Here is a 22627-nt window from a genome sequence, read left to right on the forward strand (position 1 = left end):
ATTAGGGGTGCGGGAAAAACTCAATTCTTAGATGCATGCGGACGTGACTCTGAAAACTCAATTCTTAGATGCATCGCGATGCGGACGTGACTCTGAATCGATTCACAAGTGTCAAAAATCGATTTTCTAAATATTTAATTTATAACGTAATGTTGACGGAACGCAAAAGGCGGAACTGGAAGTGGGTAAGTGCAGCGCCCGGACAGTCTGTGGCGGCACATAACAAAAACACTACTGGGTGAGTGAGAAATCCGACCAGCTCCCTCTGCATCAAAGCCAGGTTAGGTCAGGAGTCACAACACAAATGTTAAGAAGAGCCATTTTGCCTTTCAACAAAGTCAAACCACCTTGGGAGCCGCAACATTTAATGTCCAGTATGTCTCAGTACGTGTTAATGTCCTAGTATGGGCTAAACAATATAAACGAGAGCGCAGATTTACTTCGCTCTGCTTTAAGCTTTAGCTTTAGCCGCTTTCCTCCCATCTCCGCCAGAAAACCTTTCTTCAAAACTAGAAGAGTTTCTTGTAAAATCTCTCAGCGTCCGGCTGTTTTACGAGGCTGAAGTCGCTTCTCATTCGCTTCTCGTTCTAATTTTCACCTTAAATTCTGCCTTAGGCGCCGAATGTAACTGCTGCACCATTTAAGGTGGAACGGGGAAATTCGAAAGAGAAGCGAGTTCATTTTCACAACTTTTTTTTAAACTGTCGTTGCAGATTTTTTTTTCGTTCGCTACTGGCGAGGCCAGACCTCGGTGCTGTGTGACCTGCTGTCTGCTCACTGTTCTCGGTCGTTGAGAACCAGGGCTTTCGCGCTATGCTGCACACTTTGGAGCCGAGATTCAGCGTCCGGTCTCGAAAATACTTTTTCTAATTTCAGGGTAACAGCACATTTTATGAGTTTATTAGATGAGTGGCAGCAGCGTCTCTGAATGAGAGCCTTCTAGTTCACTTGCCACATCACTTCCATTTGATTTATTAATAAAAGATATTTTAGATATTTAAAGCAAAGTATTTGTAATGATCCGTAATGCATTTACATTATGGATCATTACAAATACTTTGCTTTAAAACTACCAAGTCCTCAGACAGTAGGAAGATAGAAATCATGTATAGAGAAAAGAGATGCATCGATAATCGTTTTATAATCGCATCGCAGCCCTCTGAATCATATCGAATCGAATCCTGAAACAGAGGTCACACTAGCTGAGTCAGCATGGTCATATTTGCCGACCCTGTGAAGAAATTTTTCAGTTAAGGTGGACTGCTAGCTAACGCTCTCTCGTTAATGTAGTTAATCGCTTATGGTTGGATCCTGCAACAGGTGACTAATGCAAGTTGTAAGCAGGATCTAGCTATGCTACAAACAAATGTAGAAAAAAATAAGCTTGCTGAGAGTTTTGGATGGGACTCAGAGCAGCAGGGAGAGCAGTCACTTTACGTGAGAAAGAGGAACGCGAGTAACTGACGTATACATGTTGCTAATGCTGGCTGGAACTTTGGCAACTTTGGCTGACATCACCTGCACCAAATTTAGTCCCACCCAACTCAAATCAAACAGAAGAAAATGGCAGAAAAAGTCTTTTTTAAAATCTCTGAGCAAAAAAAACAGCATTTGCTCTCTGACAATTGTACAAATAACATAAAAACTATAGATAATAGAATAAAAATCATTAAAATAATTAGGCAGGGGCTTTAAGATTAATCCGACTGTCTTGTCAGCGATCTATTCTGAGAATTTGATAATGATCTCCTACACTGTGTGCACGTCCCCTCTGGATATAGTAAAAATGTGTCAGCGTGTAGATTCAGAGCTTTCTTTGTGCTACCTTGTTTTCTATCACTGCATAAAAGATGCACAAGAATTTCTTTATTGTTTGATGCACCGTGTTTTTTTTTTTCAAAAACAAGTAACAATAAAACAATAAAACATATCTAATATGTAACTTATATTCCTATTCATGTATATATTCCTAACATGTTTACAAGTTCAAAGAGTTTGTTCATGAGAAAAACTAAATAAAAATCTATGAATTCTCAGCTTGATTAGACTGCATTCTCTACATATCACACAAATACAACAACAGCATTAAGAATTCATGTAATAACACAGAGGAGTGGATTTAATCGTAGAAATAGCCACGGTTTAATGCCAGCGTTAAATGGCTAATAAAAATAATGCAACTATGGTTCAAGAGGTTAAACAGATCACTAGAACACAGCATATTTCCTATCTGAATGTGTTTTTGTGTTAAAAATGTGAACATAACGTGTTAAATAAGCTAACATATTGTGCTAAAAGTGATAAAAATGTCTTTAACTTGAATCACTTGTATGTTAAAAATGACAATATTGTTGTTTTCAAGTTAAGGGAAATGAAAAATTAGATTATAATCATGTCAGTTTATATAAATATTGGATATTATCATTGACTATTAATCTCTAAAACTGTAAGGGTCTGTTTGTGGGCCTACATTTCAGTCCCTTGTATCAAAACTACATATCATGTGCTATTTGGTCTGGATTCTTTTCCTGCGGAAATGGTCCCTTAAATGGTCAGGGCCCACCAGCGGGCCCAAAGTTGTCTATAACCTAAGAATAGCTCAGCCAGTTCACTTCGAAGTCCCTGTAGTTACTGAACAATAAGTCTTAGTATGTAATAAAGGGTTCATTCTTAGAAAGCAAATCTGGGAGGATGTTTGAATGTTGTTGTGACTGAAGTTCATTTCGCTGATTTGGGGCAGCGGTTCTGCTAAGAAACATCCAAAAGGACCCATATCAACAAGCCTGGGACTTTAAGAGGTTAAGTGATTACTGACAAGAGCAGTGATTTTAATCTGGGGCCACATCTCAAACACATTATCCCAAATCAGCCAGTCAAAGGCCTTACAAACTATATTACAGAACCTAGCCCTGTTAAAGTAAGTCAGATCTATAGCACTTTAGTTTCATAGTAGTTAGCACATAATGTGTAGTAGTTACTGGACAGTAAGTTTTAAGGTTATATTGTGTAAGTTTTGGGGACTTTTGGCGACCTCTCAGGTGGACATGTGTAATTGCACGCAACATGCAGAAGAACATTCTGTTATGTGGGTTGTGATTCGGACCGCTTCCCTGAGTAGATGAATCTGACGATTGCAAGTGTGTTTAAAGAGCATTCAAAAAGAGCTCAGTCAAAACTTGATGAAGGACGTCTTTTCTGAGGATGTGAGTGAATTATCTACCTATTGTCGTCGAATCTTCATCAGTATAATGTTGATTTTGCATTTGAGATCTAAACATTGAGCTGGACCTTCTTTTTGCACTTGTGTGATGTTAATATGTAAAGATATATTATTATTTCAGGCTTTACAGGGTGACCTGCAGCAGCACACATCATGTTTTTCTATTATTATTAATTCATTTTATTTTAATATTTTATTGCAACTGTTTTATTTGATGTTATTTTTTTTTACTGTTCTGGTAAATAATTCGTTTTTCCTAAAATTTTACTTTTCTTATTACTTACTAAGTTGGTTCTTTTACTTCATTTTAAAGTGTTTTCATTATATATTTTAATGACATTTTATGCCTGTTTTCTATCTGAGCTGTTATTTTTTAACATTTATTATTATTCTATTTATTATACATTTTTAAATATAAATCTTATGATTTTCATTTGTTTTAGTCTTTTAAACTTTTGCAATCCCTTGTAATTTGCTTGCCTACATTGTAAATGAGGGTCACCCTCAATGTACTTCCAAGTCGAAATAAAGGTTGATTGATTGATTGACTGACCATGTTTTTTTTTCCCTCCAGACTCAGTAATGATACTTACATAGAAAATCTTACAGCTTTATGATTGATAACTGGCTTATACGCCTGCAGTTTTCATGGGGTTTGACCATCACTAGTTATTACTGGAAGTAATAACGTAACACAAAAGCAAACAAGTTAAAAATGTAAGCATTACTTACGACAGAAGGAGTCTGTTCTCCAGCTCTTAAAGGCCACTCCTGCTGTTTGACATTTGAAAGCATAGGCTGCCACACTCTGACAGGCCACAGCACTGCTGCCCCCAGAAACACACACATCAAAAACACAGTCTCTGAGATAAGCAGATGGATCAACCACTGCGTGGCAGGAGGCAAACGGGCCCAGAGGGTCCGAGAGCAGCCCGCAGTACGCTGGCCGTTCAAAAACAGCCCTTAGACTGGGGCTGCAGTCTGGGCACTGGCTGCCTTGACAGTCATCCTCACACTCCACTCCAGGAAGTGCAACTTTCCAGGCTTTTCCAAAGGCATTTATGTCTGTTGTGATGGTACCATTGGGCAGGAGGAAGTCATTAGAAGGATTTCCGTCAAAGTTCCCACACAAGCCGCAAGTCTTGTTGCGATAGGTGCTGGGAACAGTGACCGTAACATAGTACAAGAGGTCATAGGTCACACGAAGGCCGAAATCAGTTGTCATCACATAGTTTATGCCCTCCTTAGAGATTTGCACTTTGCTGCCATTCAAGCTCCATGGTAGGTTAGTCAACAGCCCATTCACCTGTCAAAATAATAATAAGAGCGGATGATTAGGATCTACTAATAAATCACATGGGAGCAATAAAAGCTTTTAATCTATCATGTTTGAATGGGTGCACTGTGAAACCCAACACGTCCACATACACATTTTTAGAGAATGTAACAATATACAAGTAAGAATGACCACAGAATTCTCAATCAATCAGTTCGGACAGCAAAGTATAAAAGCAGCGGACTCTTATTTACCAAGATCTGGGCCATGTTTTGTCTCAGAACAAAGGTGTGTCCAAACACAGCCAGGGAAACTTGCTTGGTAACAGAGACTTTAAAAGCTTTATAGGGCCATCTCTCATTTTCCACCTCCACAGAAAAGGGCACAAGGTTCGTCCCCTGCAGACCGCACGCCTGGGACAGTGTGTAGCGGCAGGTTCCCTGAAAGTCGAAACGAAGCCTGTCGAAAGACGTGTAGTGTGGGTCGCCCGCGGCCTCACACACTGCTTTACCCACCGGCTGGCACTGACGGACACCGTTCACCACCGCACACGATTCATACAGGCCACACGAGACGTTTCCGCAAATCACCTACAGAACAAAAACAGACTGGGTTGTTGATGGTGCTGTTGTTGTGGTCCATTTATATTTCGGCACAAGTCAGAAACAAAAGAAGAGTAATTGTGGCCAAAAATGAACAGGAGTGCTCCAAGGAACAGAATGACTAAACTACAGCAACTGTATCTGGCAGAATAATGTGTATCAATTATAAACGTTTTTGGTCACACACTCCCTTGAGGTCACACGAACAACATAAACACATTCACAATGGCTTTCTTATGAAGTGTTTGCACACAGTTCTCACAGACAGATACTGTACAAATGTGTTTTCAATCACACCATGAGATTAGCCATTCCAAGAATTCCTGAAGGAATTTGTGGTTACAGTAAAAGCAGTGACAGTAGTTTAAAGCCCTTTTGTCACCATTTAACCTTTTGGCAATAACAGTAAGAATAATATATAATGTAATACTTTAAGGGCGGCATGGTGGCGCAGTGGGTAGCGCTGTTGCCTCACAGCGAGAATAGCCTGGGTTCGATTCCAGGCTGGGCAACCAGGGTCATTTCTGTGTGGAGTTTGCCTGTTCTCCCCATGTCTGTGTGGGTTTCCTCCGGGTACTCCGGTTTCCTCCCACAGTCCAAAAACATGCAGTCAGGCTGATTGGACATGCTGAATTGCCCCTAGGTGTGAGTGACTGTGTATGTCTGTCTGCGCTGCGATGGACTGGCGACCTGTCCAGGGTGTATCCTGCCTTCCGCCCAATGACAGCTGGGATAGGCTCCAGCACCCCACCGCGACCCAGAAGGATAAGCGGTTTAGATGATGTATGTATGTAATACTTTATTTTTCTTTAGGAAGTGCATTCCTCAGACTTAAGATTACTGGTGTCTCTCTAAATAGGCTAGTCCAGAACACAGCAGCCCATGTGTGCTTATCTAGAAAGAAAAGGTTGAGCATGTTACTCCTGTCTTTTAATACGGAGCCCCGCTGGTGACATCCTGTATAAATAAAAATAATGCGTGGCCACGACTTAGTAAGGTGTGGGGATGAGATGATTAGGTTGTGGTCACAACTTAGTAAAGCGTGGGAACGAGATCCTAATGCGTGGCCACGACTTAGTAAGCCGCGATCTCGTTCCCACGCCTTACTAAGTCGTGGCCACGCATTAGGATCTCATTTCCACGCGTTAAGAAGTTGTGGCCACGCATTATTTTTATTTATACAGGATGTCACCAGCGGGGCTCCGTATTTTTCAGTTTCTGAGTTAGTTCAGTTACTGAGTTGATACACTGAGTTGATTATCTTGTTAAGTTTTGCATCAACTATAAAGTTTTGTTTAAGACCTTTAAAGCTCTTCATGGCTGAGTTTCAGGAAATATTGGGCTACGTTCTCATTACCAGGTTGAAGTGGCTCAAATCTGATTTTTCACCATAATGTGACACAGATCTGATTTTTCGGAGCTGTGTGGACATACTAATCTGATCTTTTCAAATCTGATCCAAGTCACTTTCTTATGTGGTCTTAGTTCAGATATCCGATTAGTGGCCATGTGATGTGAATTCATGTGTTTTTTTCACTGCGGATGTGACATCATTTAGCGCGGCAGCAGCACCAAACCTGAAGTCAATACCTGCAAACAGTGCAAAAGCATCTGGCCCTTTTCCACCTTTGTCTTGATCTAAGAATGAACAGAACAATTGTCTTCATGGCGACAAAGCTCCTTCTGCCGGTTGGTTAGTTTGTTGTTCATGACGTGGTTTGTTAATGTGACGTTATTGATCAGGGTGTGTGCATGTGGGTCGTTTCAGGACACACGTTCAGTAATGTTAACATTTGAGTCACTTAGCTACACCATAAAGTTAGAAAAGATCAAATCTGATCCAGAATTCAGCAATAAAGACTGTACTGTGAATGTAGCCTTATTGATCTGTTGAAGTGTTCCAGCCCATCCAGACCACTTCACTTAAACTAACAGGATCACTTACAGCTCAGCTGGTGGAAGATCATGTTCTTATGCGGCTTTTAATCTTAGGAAAGAAAGGCTGATAGGTGGTTTTTAATCTAATTAAACCGAATTTGTTTCAAAGGTCATATGGCTTGTCTTTAGCATGTCAATATCTATACTTATCACATGGAGTGCAACGATATAGCATGCATTAAATGACCCAATGGTGTATTTTTTTTTTCTGATTATGCAGGGACTGGTGTGGTATAGTGGGTACACTGCTGCCAACTGCACGGCAGATTAGGGTTTGATTCTCCAAAAGTACACCACAAAAGGCCCTGACATGCCCCAACAGGCATTGCACTACATAGTGTTGACAACAGAAAGTCAGTCAGTGTAACTAATAAATTTACAGAAGTTGAGCAAACAAGAAAAAGCTAATGGAAAGATTTATTTTATTGTGCAAACTCAAATTATTCCTGTATAAAGCACTTTGAGATTTTGTAACAACATATTTAATAAGATGTATTATTATATAACATCATTACATAAGTTTTAACTTTACCGAAATTTAAAAAAAAACAAAAAAAAACATCGTTTAGTCCTCCTACCTGACCATTTTCCATGCATCTGCACTCCGTCTGACACAGACTGTCAGGGTGGAACGTCTGACCTTGCGCGTAGTATTGACCATTGTAAAGACAGCCGCACTGGGCAAAAGGAACACAGTCGTCTCCACTCAGGATGAAGCCCTGATCACACACACAGCCCTCCTTACAGGGTCGCTGACAGCTGAGAGCAGAGCCAAGGCTGTAACAGGTCGTTGGACAGCCTGGTCCACAAATGTCATAATGACTATGTGGAGGACACTGGACTCCTAACAAAGAAAGAGTAATGGACATTAAAAACATTATAGATATGCAGCACAATAGAAAACCCCAATCTGTCAAATTGTACTAGTTTGTCCAGTTTGACATTGTACAACATTGTTATAATATTGATATAATCTTACATAATAGTGTACATAATAGGAGTGTATAGTTTCAAATCTTATATAACAGCGTACATAATAGGAGTGTATAGTTGTAATGTTATATAACAGTGTACATAATAGAAGTGTATAGTTATAACCTTACATAACAGAGCACATAATACGAGTGCATAGTTATAATCTTACATAACAGTGTAGATAATAGGAGTGTATAGTTATAATCTTACATAACAGCATAAATAATATGTGTATAGTTATATTCTTATTTAACAGCATACATGTTTGGAGTGTATAGCTATAATTCCAAATATATTTAATTTATTTGGATGATGTAATTTTCATACTTTTTTCCACAATCAATTTTGGGTTTGCTTTGTTGAAAACAAGTAGCCCCCTGTGACCGAAAGATGACATTTACTATGATAAATTATACCCTTATGGTTATATTGGTTTGAAAATAAAATCTTTATTTCTGCCTGGTTGAGCCCATGAGTACATAGACCAAAGATATTTGAAATATTTAGATATGGATCTAAATAGAATCTGAGATCTTATCTTACCACAAAACTGAGCAGTTCTCCAAGAATAAACTCTGGCTCCTATATCCTGACAGGCAGACATGTATGCACTGATGGCCTGGCAGAGTATATCTCTCCTGCCACGGTATGCACAAACATCAGAAACACAAGCCTCAAAGAAACCAGCAGCGTCAAGCAGGGGCTGACACTCCAAGAAAGGGCCGTTAGGGTCCCGTATGACCCCACAGTATTCGGCTGTTTCATAAGACTTTCTCTGGGTAACATCACAATCGGTACAGTTGTCACCGCAGCCTTGGACAAAGCCTGCAACGTCCATAATCTTCCAACTCGCACCGAACTCATCCGGCCTGGAAGAGGAGTAGTTCGTGCCCCTGAGGGTCAGGTCATCTTCTGGTTTGCCATTATAATTACCGCAGAGGCCACAGACTGCAGCCCATGTAGGTACTGGGGACACTGACAGAAGCGATGCTGTTCCAGTCAAAGGCGACCGTTAAGCCAAAAGACGTCTGGACTACAGCTGCCCAGCCACTCTTAAAGGCAGAAACTTGACCGTTGTTCAGATTTTGAGGTAGGTTCAGCAATATCCCGTTGATCTAGGACAGAAGCATATGAATACTGACTGATGGACTTTCACAATCTGGAAAAACAGGAAGTTTATCTTTTCATAACAGTACAATTACATTTCATTTAGATTAGTACTGTCTTAATAAAAATAATAATCTTTATTTATATAGCACTTTTCATTCTTTTTCCGGTGGCAGCTCAAAGGGCTTTACACACAGGTGATGAAGCTTAACAGTAACAGAAGAAATTATTTGAACTTAAAATCACATACAACAATGACACAGATAAAAAAAAAGATAATATAATCCCAATCCCTATTATAATTTGTCTAATAATTCTGTGAGAATGAGATCATACACTTTATTAAGAATGAAATTACCATGTTCAATTTAGCCGACAGGTGAAGCACAAGGTAAAGGCTTTGTAAGGAACGTGGATGTGATACACAAAATCTGGGATTTCGCAAAATAGTTAATTAAATGTTGCATAGTATATGCGTGTATATACATACATACTACGTACATGGTGAGTCTGACTGAACATATGTGTAATTTAAATGAACTTACCATTACTGAGCCTTTGTATTCTTTGCTGATGACAATGGTGAGGTTGTAAATCTTGACCTGCAACAGTTTAGTGAAGGAGACCGTCCAGCTTCCTCGGAAGTCATTCTGCACCAGAACTTCAAATGGGACCAGTCCAGAATCATTGGAGCACAGACCGACCAGCTGGTACACAGAGGTGCCCTGGCAAACACAACAGGAGTTATATGACTTCATTATGCAATTTTATCTCCATACGCAGAATTAGACATTTCTTGGTTAGATTCTCAATGGGATATCTCCATGATTCTGTCTGAAAAGAGGGGAAATATCTATTATAATATAAATAATATATATAAATATAATATAAATAATATATATGCCTTGTATCTCCAAAATGGTAATGTAAAGGTACAGTAGAAGGAAAAAAAAACTTATTTTACTTTTAATGTAAGTCAATAGAACCAGAATATTTACAAGAAATTTTGGGCTGTTTCATTTGGTTCATTCATCATGAAATGTATACACAATGTAAAATTATATTATATTATATTGTGACTGTGATTTAAATTGTACTAATTTTCCATAAATTAAGAAAATCAGCATATCTATTTTTTCTGACTTGAGGCTGGAACACTGAACACCAGATGGACAGTTAGTTATAGGTGTGTTGTCATTTACAGAGCACCTGGGTGTTTGGTTACTTTTGATTGGTCTAACTCATCTACAGGCATTGGAGTTCTGTGTTATTAGTTTTAATTTCCCAACTTATAACTTGCTAAGACAGCATAGATGATAATGTAGGCTGTAATAAAATTGCACCTCTTTTATATTTTTCAATTATAAAAGTGATTTCAGTCCTACTGAAAAGTATCCAAATCTCTTGGAATCTAGTAGCGGTAGGTGCATGAAGAGTCAACTAGATTATTTTTGACTTTGTACACTATAAATCCGAATGTTTATACTTTAAGCACTCTTCTGTCCCACTTTTTTAATGCACCACAGTGTTTAGTTGAGCCTATTTTGTGCTACTTACCCTATTTGAGAAGAATGCGAGAAAAGCTAGAAACTAAGCAGCATTTGATAATTTTTTTGGACATGAATAAAACTTTTTGAAAACTTTTGAAGGCTATCATATAAAGTTGTATGATGTTTATTTAATGTTGCAGTCAAGCTTCCCCAATTCCCCAAGCATAACAGCTCAGCTAAACACTGTGACACATTTAAGAAGTATTATAGAAAAGGGTTAAAGTCTGCTGATAAAATCAAGCTGATATGAGTGTGTAGAGCAAAGCTGAACTCTACTGAATACCTGAAAGTCAAACCTCCTCCCATCAAAGCTGAGGTAATGGGGGTCGCCGAATGCCAAACAGGTTTTCTGGGAGACCGGGTAGCAGTCTCTAATCCCATTCAACACCTGGCACTGCTGCCCCGCTTTACAGCCTGTAATCTCACAGACTATCTGCCCGCCTCCAGGTGGGCAGCGGCATCGGGTGCTGCAGCGATCGTCCGACCAGAAAGACTCCCCAGCAGGAACATAGCGTCCGTTTTGTGAGCAGCCGCAGCTGCTTGAGGGGACACACACTGCTCCGCTCAGAACGAAGCCGGGGTTGCAGGCACACGTTTCCACACAGGGCAAAGAGCAGTTAGTTGCAGGGCTGGGATACATACAGGTTGCAGGACAAGCACTGCCACACAGCTCATAATGGCTGTTCTCAGGGCAGCTGTATGCTGTGGACACATAAACAGAACAGCATAAAAGCTTTATTGCCTAATTAGATGAAGTACAGCACAATGTGAAATGCTGAATCAAAATCACTGAACCCATGAATCGAAAACACTGATATATTTCTGCCACCTCGCCCACCCATTCTTTCTGCTTTGAGCTTAAACAAGCACAACAGTTAATTATCAATCTAATTAAGTGTGTTAGAGCAGTGTACACACTAAACTCAGAAATGTGGCCCACTAGCGTAGATATGTGCCTCAAAAGTTTGGTCAAAAATCCAATTTACACTATTTTACACCAATTGACACCTTATCCAAAACGTAATTGATTACATTTAGTGTCTGAAGTTTCCTTCTTAAGTTGTGTTAAGAGTTTCATAGAAGGGTTGATAAACAAAAGGGGGGAGGTTAACGACAAACAAAACACCAGAACAGTGTCTTTCAACTAAAGAGTGTTTGAAAAAAACGGTAACTTTCTATGAATGTCACCTTTGTAAGCATCTATAAACACATTCATAACATGTTATAATGCATTCATAAGACATTATAAACATGGCTATAAATGTTTATTAAAATGCATTACACGTTATAGCCATGCTTATTATGCATTATGAATTGTTAACATAATACATTATAAGTACTGATCATACCAAATTATAAGGGCTCATAAGTCGTATTTGTCCGCTCTTAGTAAAGTGAAGCGTACTGTACTAAAGCCTCCTCCAGTGTTCAGAGTGAGGCTTCAAGTTGAAGTATTTACTGAAGGATTTACTGAAACACTAAAACATACATAATAAAGCACATTACAGGCTTCAAATGTCAGAGTTTAAACTAGGGCTGCCATCAGTGTTTTACCCAATGTGGGAAAGGTAATGTACACCACCGTTAGCCTGGTATTTGTCTTTACACTCTCCAAGCTGGGACTGACTTCTTTGACACTGACAGTATAACATGTTATTAACACTACTTATAATGCATTATATTAACAATTCATAATGTATAATAAACATGGCTATAAAGTGTAATTCATTTTTATAAATGTTTATAATCATGTTCATAATGCCATACGAATGCATTATAACATGTTATAAATGTGTTTATAGATGCTTACAAAGGTGACATTCATAGAAAGTGTTACTGAAAAAACTAAAAGGGAATGCAGTCACCAAAAACGCACTCAAAGGTTTTTTTTTTTTTAATACTTACGCTGAGGGGTACTTGAGAAACAAAAACTCATGAGAGGAACTAATACCGAACCACAGCTGTTATCACTTAGCCCTAATTAAGCCTTAGTGGTGCCTTGTCTCCCCCTAGCAGCTGGAGGTGGCCTAGCATGAGGCCGGGACATTACAGCCGCGCTAATGAACAAACAACTCAAGCTGGCAGTGAACGAGGCTCTGCTCACACAGAGAAGCATTGCTGACTCTGTGTCAGTTGAACATGCTGTCGGTCACTTTGGACATTCTGCCTTTGTGTATTCCCGCCAGACCTACAATGTGTGATTTTAGCCTATTTTAAACACATGCAAACACAACCACAGCCGCTTGGAGACATGTAGGCTAGCAAAACGGAGGCGAAAAAGTCAACACAAGAGAATTGCGCGATATAAACATTAATAAAGTGATTTTTTTTGTGTAAAACAGGTTGCAGACAAACCATATTGTCCTACTGTGTACCTCTACATCTGCTTTTAGACAGTTTTTGTACAGTGTTTGCAGTGCTGCTCAGTTTCTCACTGTGTTTGCTCAGTACAGTGTGTTATTTTGCGTGAAACTGTTTTATTTGAAACTGTCCTTACACAGAGCCGTCCGTAGAGGTTGTGTTTCACATAGCATGGACAGAGCATTTTCACACAGTGGGAGTATGTAAATCATAGACTTTGTCTGAACACAGTGGGCTATTCTAACATCTCTAAAATCGCAGATTGTAACCTGGCTTTAGAGGAAGCACTTTTCTGATGTGGAACAAAATCTGCTCTTCTCCACTGCAGTGCTACTCAAATCCAAGATAACTAACATAGCATACCTAGCTAATGCACGTCATTTAAAATCAGCTAGATTTTAATGATGGAACTGTTGAGGTACATTGCACTTATTTACACTAACTCTTCATTCTAGGTAGCTTACTCAGCGTGGTATCAGCAAGTACTAAAAATGTAAATATAAATGGTATTGATGCATCACTAATTTTGCCCATTTTTTATAGATAACGTTATGTAAGACAGTGTCAGAAAGCCCATAAGCAAGTAGGCATTTAGAAAGCCCATAGGCATTTTGTGATTTGAGGCATGGAGATTGCACAGCGCTAACTAATGGGCTAAGTTTCCATCATTTGTTAGCTAGATTAGCCTCTTATCTTCAGTGCAAAGCTGATGAACCGAACATCAGACACCAAACATGCCTTGGTATTGGTTACTATTGGCTTTTATCACTTACGGCATTTGGCAGCTCCTCTCCAGTCAGTCAGCGGGTACCCCAGCTCGTTGGCAGGCATCTGCATAGACCTCTAGAGCCTTGCACAAGTAGAACCTGAGCCCACCAGCCATGCAAGTGTCAAAGAGACAATTCTGCATATAGACATTTGGGTCAATGACAGCATTGCAGCGACTGAATGGGCCAACAGAGGTGCTGTTTAGGAGTCCACAGTCTTGTTCACCTTCCCACTCTTTTAGTGCTTCTACATCACAACTCTGACCCATACCACTGCGACCATTCACAAAGTCGACACAGTCCGTCAGGTTGGAAACTCTCCAGCTGATGCCGAACTCCACCACACTAGGACTCTGCGTGTTGTATGGAGTAGTTAGGTCATCGTCCGGATTGCCATTGAAGTTTCCACACAGGCCACACACTCTTCCCTTGAAGGTAGCAGGGAGGGTCACCAGAAGATAGTTATCCCAGTCATACTGCACAGTCAAGCCAAAATATGTTTGGATGGTGGCGGAGAGGCCCGACTGTGACACATTTACTCCAGCTTCGTTCATTTGAACAGGTAGAGTCCAGACAGTGTGGTCAATCTGCACAAAACACAAAAAATTTAGATATGAACAACTATATAGCATTAATTCCCAGGTTGACTCATAAGCCTTGGTTTTTATTGCAGTGTATCTGTTTCACATGCTTATTAGAAAGAAGATGAGACAATCTATCTGTTACTGAATTGAAGTCTTGAAATTATACAAGAAAAGCAATACAACTTAACAAAATACTGACTGGCCAAATAGGTAATGATAACTATAAATAATACTGGGCTGTTATGTGGAGAGTTTTGGAGATGGTTAAACTAACACATTGACAGACAGAACAGGGCTCCAGACTGCGGCTAAAATGGTCGCAATTGTGACCACAATCATTAATTTGCGAGTAATAAGATAAATTGAGTAGCCAGTGGTGACAGGCAGCAACTTTGGATTATTATTATATTTTTTATGGGTAACTATTTATTACTGTTGTTCTGTATTTATAACCTGTTTTGTTTTTAGGTATTTTCTTTTATCACGTTTCATCTTAAAACATAACTGATTACATGGATCAATGAAAGACCCACACGAAGATGAACTTGAACAACCATCCACTTCAAGCACTTCATGCAGAAGTACAACCACAGAGAGACATTTCAGAACTTTTTTGGCTTCAGGAGTTTCCGTGGCTCAGTTATGATAACGTAAAGCAGACTTTATTGCAAGTCCTGTTTGAAAGCGAGCAAAGATCTAGCTGGGAAAATGGATTTCATCACAGGAATAAATAATAATAAAAAAAAGATTTTATTGTCGTAAAGAGCGATCCTAAGGAAACTCACTTAGCTCGCACAGTGTCCCCTGAATGCACAAAAAACAACCAGTGAAGCATTCAAAGAGCCTACATGGCCTACATGATAGCACATGAAGAACTACCCTTCACCAAATTTACCTCCCAAATCTTGTTAATGGAAAAAAAAAACAGACTGGCTGATAATATGTATGACAAGAATCAGGCATGGTGGAAGGCAGAGATACTTCAAATCACAGAGCAGACCTGAAGTTGAAAAGCTTTATTTTTGCACATGTTATTATTTGGCTCTTAAAAATGCTGTTGGCACCTGAGTGAAATTTAGCTAATTTTTTGTCTGGAGCCCTGATAAAACTGCCACTAATTGTATTAATATTATCTGGTTTTTTTTTCTAATATTAGTTTTTCCATGAGCTAATAAATGCTTACATATTAGATGTTGCACAATTAGTTAGAAACAGAATCACACATCCCAGAGGGTAAAAAGTCTTTTCTAAGATTGTCTCAAAGAAATAAAGCAGATCTCAGTATTGTATTAATGAAGCATCAATGATTTCCAAATTCTTTTAACTAAATGCCCTTTGTCACATAATGTCACATAAACATTCATTTCATCTAGTGATGAAAGAGAAGACAGACTGCTGAAAGAGTTCTGTGATATTGAATAGAGCTATATAAACACTGTGCGATCTTGCACTTCTCTAATGGAAATATTATTCAGCTAAGACTGGGGTGAGATGACTCAGTCACAAAAGAGTTAATCCATATGTGTGACAATACTTAAGCTCTGTTTCTGATATTAAATTAGTGCTGTGATTAATTTTCGACTAAAGCCCAGACCCTCCAACCCTCCCCACATTAAACCACCACCGCAGTTTCCAAATCACACCTGTGTCTTTCCTTTTAGACATCCTTTGGCAACACAAGTTTTCCCCACCTTTGAAATTTCCATGACTGCCAGAATCCAAGCCATCACATTCACAATATTTCAGATACGAATAAATTCTTACCCTCACTCGACCCTTCTGTGAGCGATCAATGGTGATGGTGATGCCTCCAACCTTCACAGTCACAAGAGCCACAAAGGAGACTTCGATGTTGCCTCGGTTCTCGTTTTGCGCTTGAACCTCGAAAGATGGCAAACTGCTGTTGCTCTTACAGTTCTTGGTGATGACGTAGGTGCAAGTGCCCATGAAGTCAAAATAGCGACCATCAAAGGTCCGGTAGTGGGGGTCCCCCACGGCCCAGCATACTCCAGGCTTTTCTGGTACAGGCTTCTTCACACAAGTCGGAGTAAAATCCCTCATCTGGCACTCCTCATCCACACCACACGTGAAGTTATAACAGGTGACAGGTACTGTAAAAGGTTGTAGAGGTGGGAGAAGGTCAAGGTGCATTAAGGTGCATTAAGGTCTAAATACAGTCATTCACCCTCTACCCCACTATTATTACTGTCAGACTCTTTAAAACTACACACTGCAGATTCACACTGGATTAAAATCACTCCACAATTATTACTGTCAGACTGTAAAACTACACACACTGCAGATTCATACTGGATTAAAATCACTCCACAATTATTATTGTCAGACTGTAAAAACTACACACTGCAGATTCACACTGGATTAAAATCACTCCACAATTATTACAGTCAGACTGTAAAACTACACACACTGCAGATTCATACTGGATTAAAATCACTCCACAATTATTACTGTCAGACTGTAAAACTACACACACTGCAGATTCATACTGGATTAAAATCGCTCCACAATTATTACTGTCAGACTGTAAAACTACACACACTGCAGATTCATACTGGATTAAAATCACTCCACAATTATTACTGTCAGACTGTAAAACTACACACACTGCAGATTCATACTGGATTAAAATCACTCCACAATTATTACTGTCAGACTGTAAAACTACACACTGCAGATTCATACTGGATTAAAATCACTCCACAATTATTACTGTCAGACTGTAAAAACTACACACTGCAGATTCACACTGGATTAAAATCACTCCACAATTATTACTGTCAGACTGTAAAACTACACACACTGCAGATTCATACTGGATTAAAATTACTTTACACTTAATGCTGCCATGGAACTGCACATGCGCAAATTCATTCATGTCGACTGCAGACAAACTGATATAGGATTGCTCTTGTTTGTAGTTGCTTAAATCACATAACCTCCTTAGGTAAAAATAGTTCACCTCAAATAGAACCTGTGTCGTCTGGATTTAGAACTTTTCACAGCTCATTTCACATAATGTGAATGTCACAGTTACAGTCTGAAAGCACATAAAAAGGGCACCTGTGCAGAGTGCTGCTGATCCATATCCATTCATCAGCGCTAGTCCTACTGCGTAGACGCCAAAGGCTGCACTTGGATGGGTCACAGTGTGTCTTCCCACTCCTGACATGTAGACTAGCTCAGCCCAGGAGTACTCAGTCTTTTCCACTGCCCTCCAACGGACAGAACTAGATAGAGGAGCTCCGTTAAACAGCAGCCCAGACACGTCTTTGCTCGGCACCACTAGAAGTGCTCGGTTGTCAAAGCCGTCTTGCCCATCCAGAGCGTATGAGTAGCAGAAACGGTCAGTGGACAGCAGATTCAACATGAACGAGTCGTACATTTTTGACCAAGACAGTTGAACCCCGTTGAACAGAAAGAGAACCTGAATTCCCTTATCTGCAGTGATGCTGAGGGCGTCTGGGAAATAGACTCTGTATTCAGCTGACTGACCAGGGATTAAGGTGGCATTTACAGTGGAACTACTTGAACGTACAGATATTTGTGTTGGCTGCGATGCCTGGACGAAGACGCTGTCGTATTGGCTTTGGGTGGACATCGGAGGCACCAGGTAGCTAGTGCCCCAGCTTGGCACAGGCAGCAGCTGCTCATAGACATGGTTGCACTTTGAGAAGAACCAGGTGCAGGTGTGGCCTGAGTACACAGCTACAGGAAGTTGTGACAGTATTCTTGACCCGGTCAAATCTTGATCGCTCTGAAGCTGGACACTTTCGTAAGGTTCCACGTTGACAACTAGCTTACTGCCAGCCACGTACAAGCTGTCCTGAAACTGGACGTCTCCTCGAAGGTAAACTTCCACCGTGTTACGCTGACCCCCGTTAATGAACATGAGCTGTTTTTGCATGGAAGGAGGAGAAACCTTCGGAGTGAATATTAAGTACTCAACTCCCCATTCGCTCACGGGATAGACCACCGTAGTGTCTGCAGTGTAGAACTTGGCGTTCACTGAGGTGACACAGACATCCTGAGTGGCTTGGATAAGGATGGTATTGCTGGATCTCTGGCTGCCATACACCTCCACTCCTCCAGGAAGTGTTACAGTCACACCCTGGCCTGCGGTCAGCTGCTCCTTTTGGAAGAAGCGGAGGTTGGGCACGCTTACCGTCAAGCTACAGTTGGAGTGAACGGAGGTGATCTGAAGCTGGAAGACAGGGCTGCCATAGTAGGCAATGTAGTTTTGCATGAATGCCGTGGCAAACTCTCGACCTGCAGTGCGGGCATTGCTGCCACCTGTTCGGAGAGTAAGAGTATAGAGGGAGAGAGAGCGAGAGAGAAAGAAAGTGAATGAGGGAGCTGCTTTAATGCTGGAAGCTTCTTATAACCAAGATATTTACAAATATTAAAGTCAACCTGAAATCAAAATTGACCTCTTGGGAACACTTTTCTTGAACCCTGCTACATAACCATGGTATAAACATGTCAAGGCAGATGTCATACGCCGTCATGATCAGGGCTGGGATAGCTACTGAAAAATTAGTGGTTAGCTACTTTGTAGCTACTTTCCCAAAATTTGTAGCTATATTTACAGCCAAGATGGTAAAACGGACATAAAATGATGTGGCTCCAAAGGTGGTTTCATTTTGCTGAAAGGACAAAATGGCTCTTCATAACATGTTGGTTGCAACCCCTGAGCTAAGCCTACTAGTAAGGGGTGATCAGTGCGTGAGGGCAGTGCTTGACCGTTTGCTGGAACTGTCTGCAGCTCTGTCAGGATTGCACAATCGCCACCAGCCCAGTTAACGGCTGCGTTCTATGGCTCAAATTTCAGAAAACTGTAATGAAATCGTAGCAGAAATTTTCATTATAGCTACACAAACATTTGTAGGCGCTACAGCTATTAGCTACATTTCATAAAACTGTAGCGGCTACAGCTATTAGCTACAAAAAATTGTAGTTAGCTACAAAAAGTAGCCTGCTACTTAGCTACTCCCCCATCCCTGTTGATGATGCATTTTGTTCAGTAATAACAGCATCATGTTACCATTAGCTGCAGTTGTAATATATTTTCTGATGCCTGAGACATTGTTTTACAATAGTTTTGAGAAGATTTTGGCCTAAAATGTATTTTTTTTAAATCCATTCATGGTGGAGATGTGCATGATGGGTGAAGCAACATAATAAAGCTTAGATCTTCTTAATTAACGCTTTTTTACTATTATAAATGTTACATATAAAAACTCAAGACAAAATGTAGGTTCAATACATTGTTTGCAAGGGCAGTATGTGTCGAGTATGCATGTGGCTAAATTCCTGAATCCCACATGAATATTTTTTAGCTATAATATGCACTGTCAGTGTGCAGGATCCCGTATTTAAATCCCTATGTAGTGCATTATGTAGGGAGCAGGGAGCCATTTGAGATTCAGTTCCAGTGTGGAAAAAGGGGCATCGCTAGATTGGTGCTAGATAAGACTCACGGTGGTAATTTGGTGACCAAAAAGTACTTACAAAGTGAAAGTTTTTTGCATTAAATAGTGCTGTGTTATCATATGTTCATTTTAAACATCAATGACATGACAGTGAAGGTCGACCAACAGTTCTTCTCCTCATTCAGCCATCCATGGTTGCTTGGCAATGATACCATATGCTAAGGGAACTACATTTTTTGGAGAAATATTAGTCGTGTCCGTTAGTATTATAAAAAAAAAGTGCATTTTATCATATTTAATGTTGGCTGCTGTTTTAGAAAAGCAATAAGCCACTTGAAGCCTTGTGTTACTGTTACCTTGTGTTTTATCCCAGTGAAGGGGGGTTTTACTCTGGTTTACCTCTGCCCAAGAAAACCCTATGATAAAATCACAGTAACACACAGCCTCTCCTGGTTTATAGCTTTAGTAAATCATTCTTATCAGGGTAAAACTCTAACACTCGATACATTAAGCAAAATGTAAATCGTCAGGCTGATTCTAACTAATGTTAAACCTTTGACTTTTGTTGAATTAAATGATTATGGATGTGATTGACAGGATTGTCTGTAGGATTTTATCTGTCACAGCAGCAGCAGCATCACAAACCTTCATAACCTTATGAAAATGGAGCAAGACTTACCACAAAAGAGGAACATCAAAAAACAACCCAGGAGAGGTACAGTCCACATTTTTGCTGCAAACAATAGCAAACAAAAAAATAATAAATAAATAAATTATATATATGGGCGTGTGTGTGTGTGTGTGTGTGTGAACAAAGTCATACATTTATGTAGGTTCTTTAGCAAAGAAAATGGTTCTATATAGAACCATGAACACTCAAAGAACCCTTTGCATGTTTAAAGAGTGCTTTGCGTCGTAAATGGTTCTTTAGATTGATGGTGAATTTTTTGTATATGGTTCTATATAGCACCAAAAGGGTTCATCTGTTGAACCCTTTTCAAATAGGTTCTATATAGAACCAAATACAGCACATTCTCCATCAGTGTGAAGAACATTTTCATAATGCAAAGAACCCTTTAAACATACATAGGGTTCTTTGAGTGCTCATGGTTCTATATAGAGCCATTTCTTTACTAAAGAACACTGAAAAAACATGCACTTTGGACATGGAGAGCCTGATTATACACTGAACAAGTTGCGCTGTGATTTTAGATGATTCAAATGTTTTAATCAGTTGAACATGAATAAAGTGTATTACCACACAAATGCTTTGTTTCAGTGTCTAAAGCTCACTGAGTATAGAAGCCCATTTCCAGCAGGTACGGGAGAAAAATGCCTATGATTTTTGTAGCAGCTGTTTGTGAACATTTTAACTTAGTATCTTGAAATTATAACTTATTTGGTTAAATTATTGACTTCTGTCTTAAAGTAAGGACTTATTTTCTCAAAATATTGACTTGCAACACTCAAAAGGAACCATTTTTTTTTTGACTACACTGTACTGACTTTAAGTAATTGCCTTACACAAATGGACAAAAACTGCATTTCAGTAGAAGAAAACTGTTTATCTTAAGCCAAAGAACTGTATTGTAATGAAACTCAAATAAATTACAATCAAAATGTTTAAAATTTGCTGCATCAGTAATTTATTTTATGTCGATGTAACAAAGTGCTTGCATACTGACTCTACTCTGTTCGACTGAATGAAAATGTGTGAAATAAAGTTCATCCAACTATTTATTTTTTGTGTTCATTTATGTTGATATAATGACTATTCTCTCAAAATATTGACTATGTCAAAATCACAACTTATTATCTTGTATTAAAGACTTACTATGTCAAAAATATTGACCCATTATCTTAAAATACTGATTTGCTATGCAAAAATAATGACTGGAATGGGGCAGGAATGAACACAAGGACACAGGACACAATATAAAAGCAGCAAATAAACAACAACACATCGAAATGCGGCAAAAAAGTACTTAAATTCAAATTAGTCATATTAACAAAATTCAAATTAGATTTATTTACAGTGCATATGGTGCTTTTTACAACAGTCACAAAATTGTTATTAGAGAAATTCAGCAAAAAAATATAATGCTGCTAAAACACCTTAGCAAGCGTGTTCATAAAAGAATTTATATATATATATATATATATATATATATATATATATATATATATATATATATACATACACACACACATATATATATATATATATACTTCCAAAAAGCCACGAAATCAGTGGTCCAGTCTTGGAGGTCTAGTGTTCTGCATAGTTGAGTAACTGCTGTCCTCAGAAACACCTACTGAACCTGGTAAGAAATCACCACACTGTGCTGGTGATCCTCCAGCACTGGAGCACTGGAGCCCTGCACCAAATGACCCTAAAGAACAGTAAACAGCATTAAAAATCACTTACCTTCAGAGAAAATTACAGAACCGCTCCAAACCTTGTTTAAAAACTAATAAACTGAGATGTCTGAACCAGCAGGGAGAGTTTTAGGAGGGGCTGGATGGGCGCTGACCCATAAATGAGTAGAATTTCTCTCCTGAGACCGGATTATGAATAGGATTAAATGTCGTAGTGTATATTCAGTTTCACACTATGTGAAGCATAAGTACAAATGACCAGAGGATGGAGCACAGAGGAGTGGGAGTTAATGGTTGTGTCCACTAAAACAGGTCACTTTCCCTTTAGCGGTCTGCATAAAATTGGCTTTAAAATGATAAATTTGTGCTGAATGCTAACTTGTGTCATCTTACAGTCTAAAAGGTACATATTAAAATT

General features: G+C 39.3%; 1 protein-coding gene and 1 long non-coding RNA gene across 2 annotated transcripts in view; both read right to left on the reverse strand.

Annotated features, from left to right (window-relative positions):
* The window catches only part of LOC118826645 (IgGFc-binding protein), a 41344-nt gene extending 23039 nt beyond the window's left edge, over positions 1-18305 (reverse strand). Inside the window, exons 1-9 of the mRNA XM_036597676.1 lie at positions 17462-18305; positions 16145-16491; positions 13841-14383; positions 11507-11525; positions 10952-11370; positions 9664-9843; positions 7782-7880; positions 4751-5086; positions 3953-4526 (exon numbers count right to left, since the gene is read on the reverse strand). Coding sequence (XP_036453569.1) covers positions 3953-4526; positions 4751-5086; positions 7782-7880; positions 9664-9843; positions 10952-11370; positions 11507-11525; positions 13841-14383; positions 16145-16491; positions 17462-18305 — 3361 coding nt within the window. The remainder of the gene's footprint in view (positions 1-3952; positions 4527-4750; positions 5087-7781; positions 7881-9663; positions 9844-10951; positions 11371-11506; positions 11526-13840; positions 14384-16144; positions 16492-17461) is intronic.
* Positions 18306-18504: 199 nt separating this feature from the next.
* On the reverse strand, positions 18505-22331 carry LOC118804676. Its single transcript, XR_005007007.1, has 3 exons — positions 22259-22331; positions 20510-20563; positions 18505-18691 (listed from the first exon to the last, which is right to left on the reverse strand). It is a non-coding gene; the product is annotated as an uncharacterized LOC118804676 (long non-coding RNA).
* Positions 22332-22627: the final 296 nt, after the last annotated feature.

The sequence above is a fragment of the Colossoma macropomum genome, unplaced genomic scaffold (genome assembly GCF_904425465.1).
Source record: "Colossoma macropomum unplaced genomic scaffold, Colossoma_macropomum, whole genome shotgun sequence".
Classification (NCBI taxonomy): Eukaryota; Metazoa; Chordata; class Actinopteri; order Characiformes; family Serrasalmidae; genus Colossoma; species Colossoma macropomum.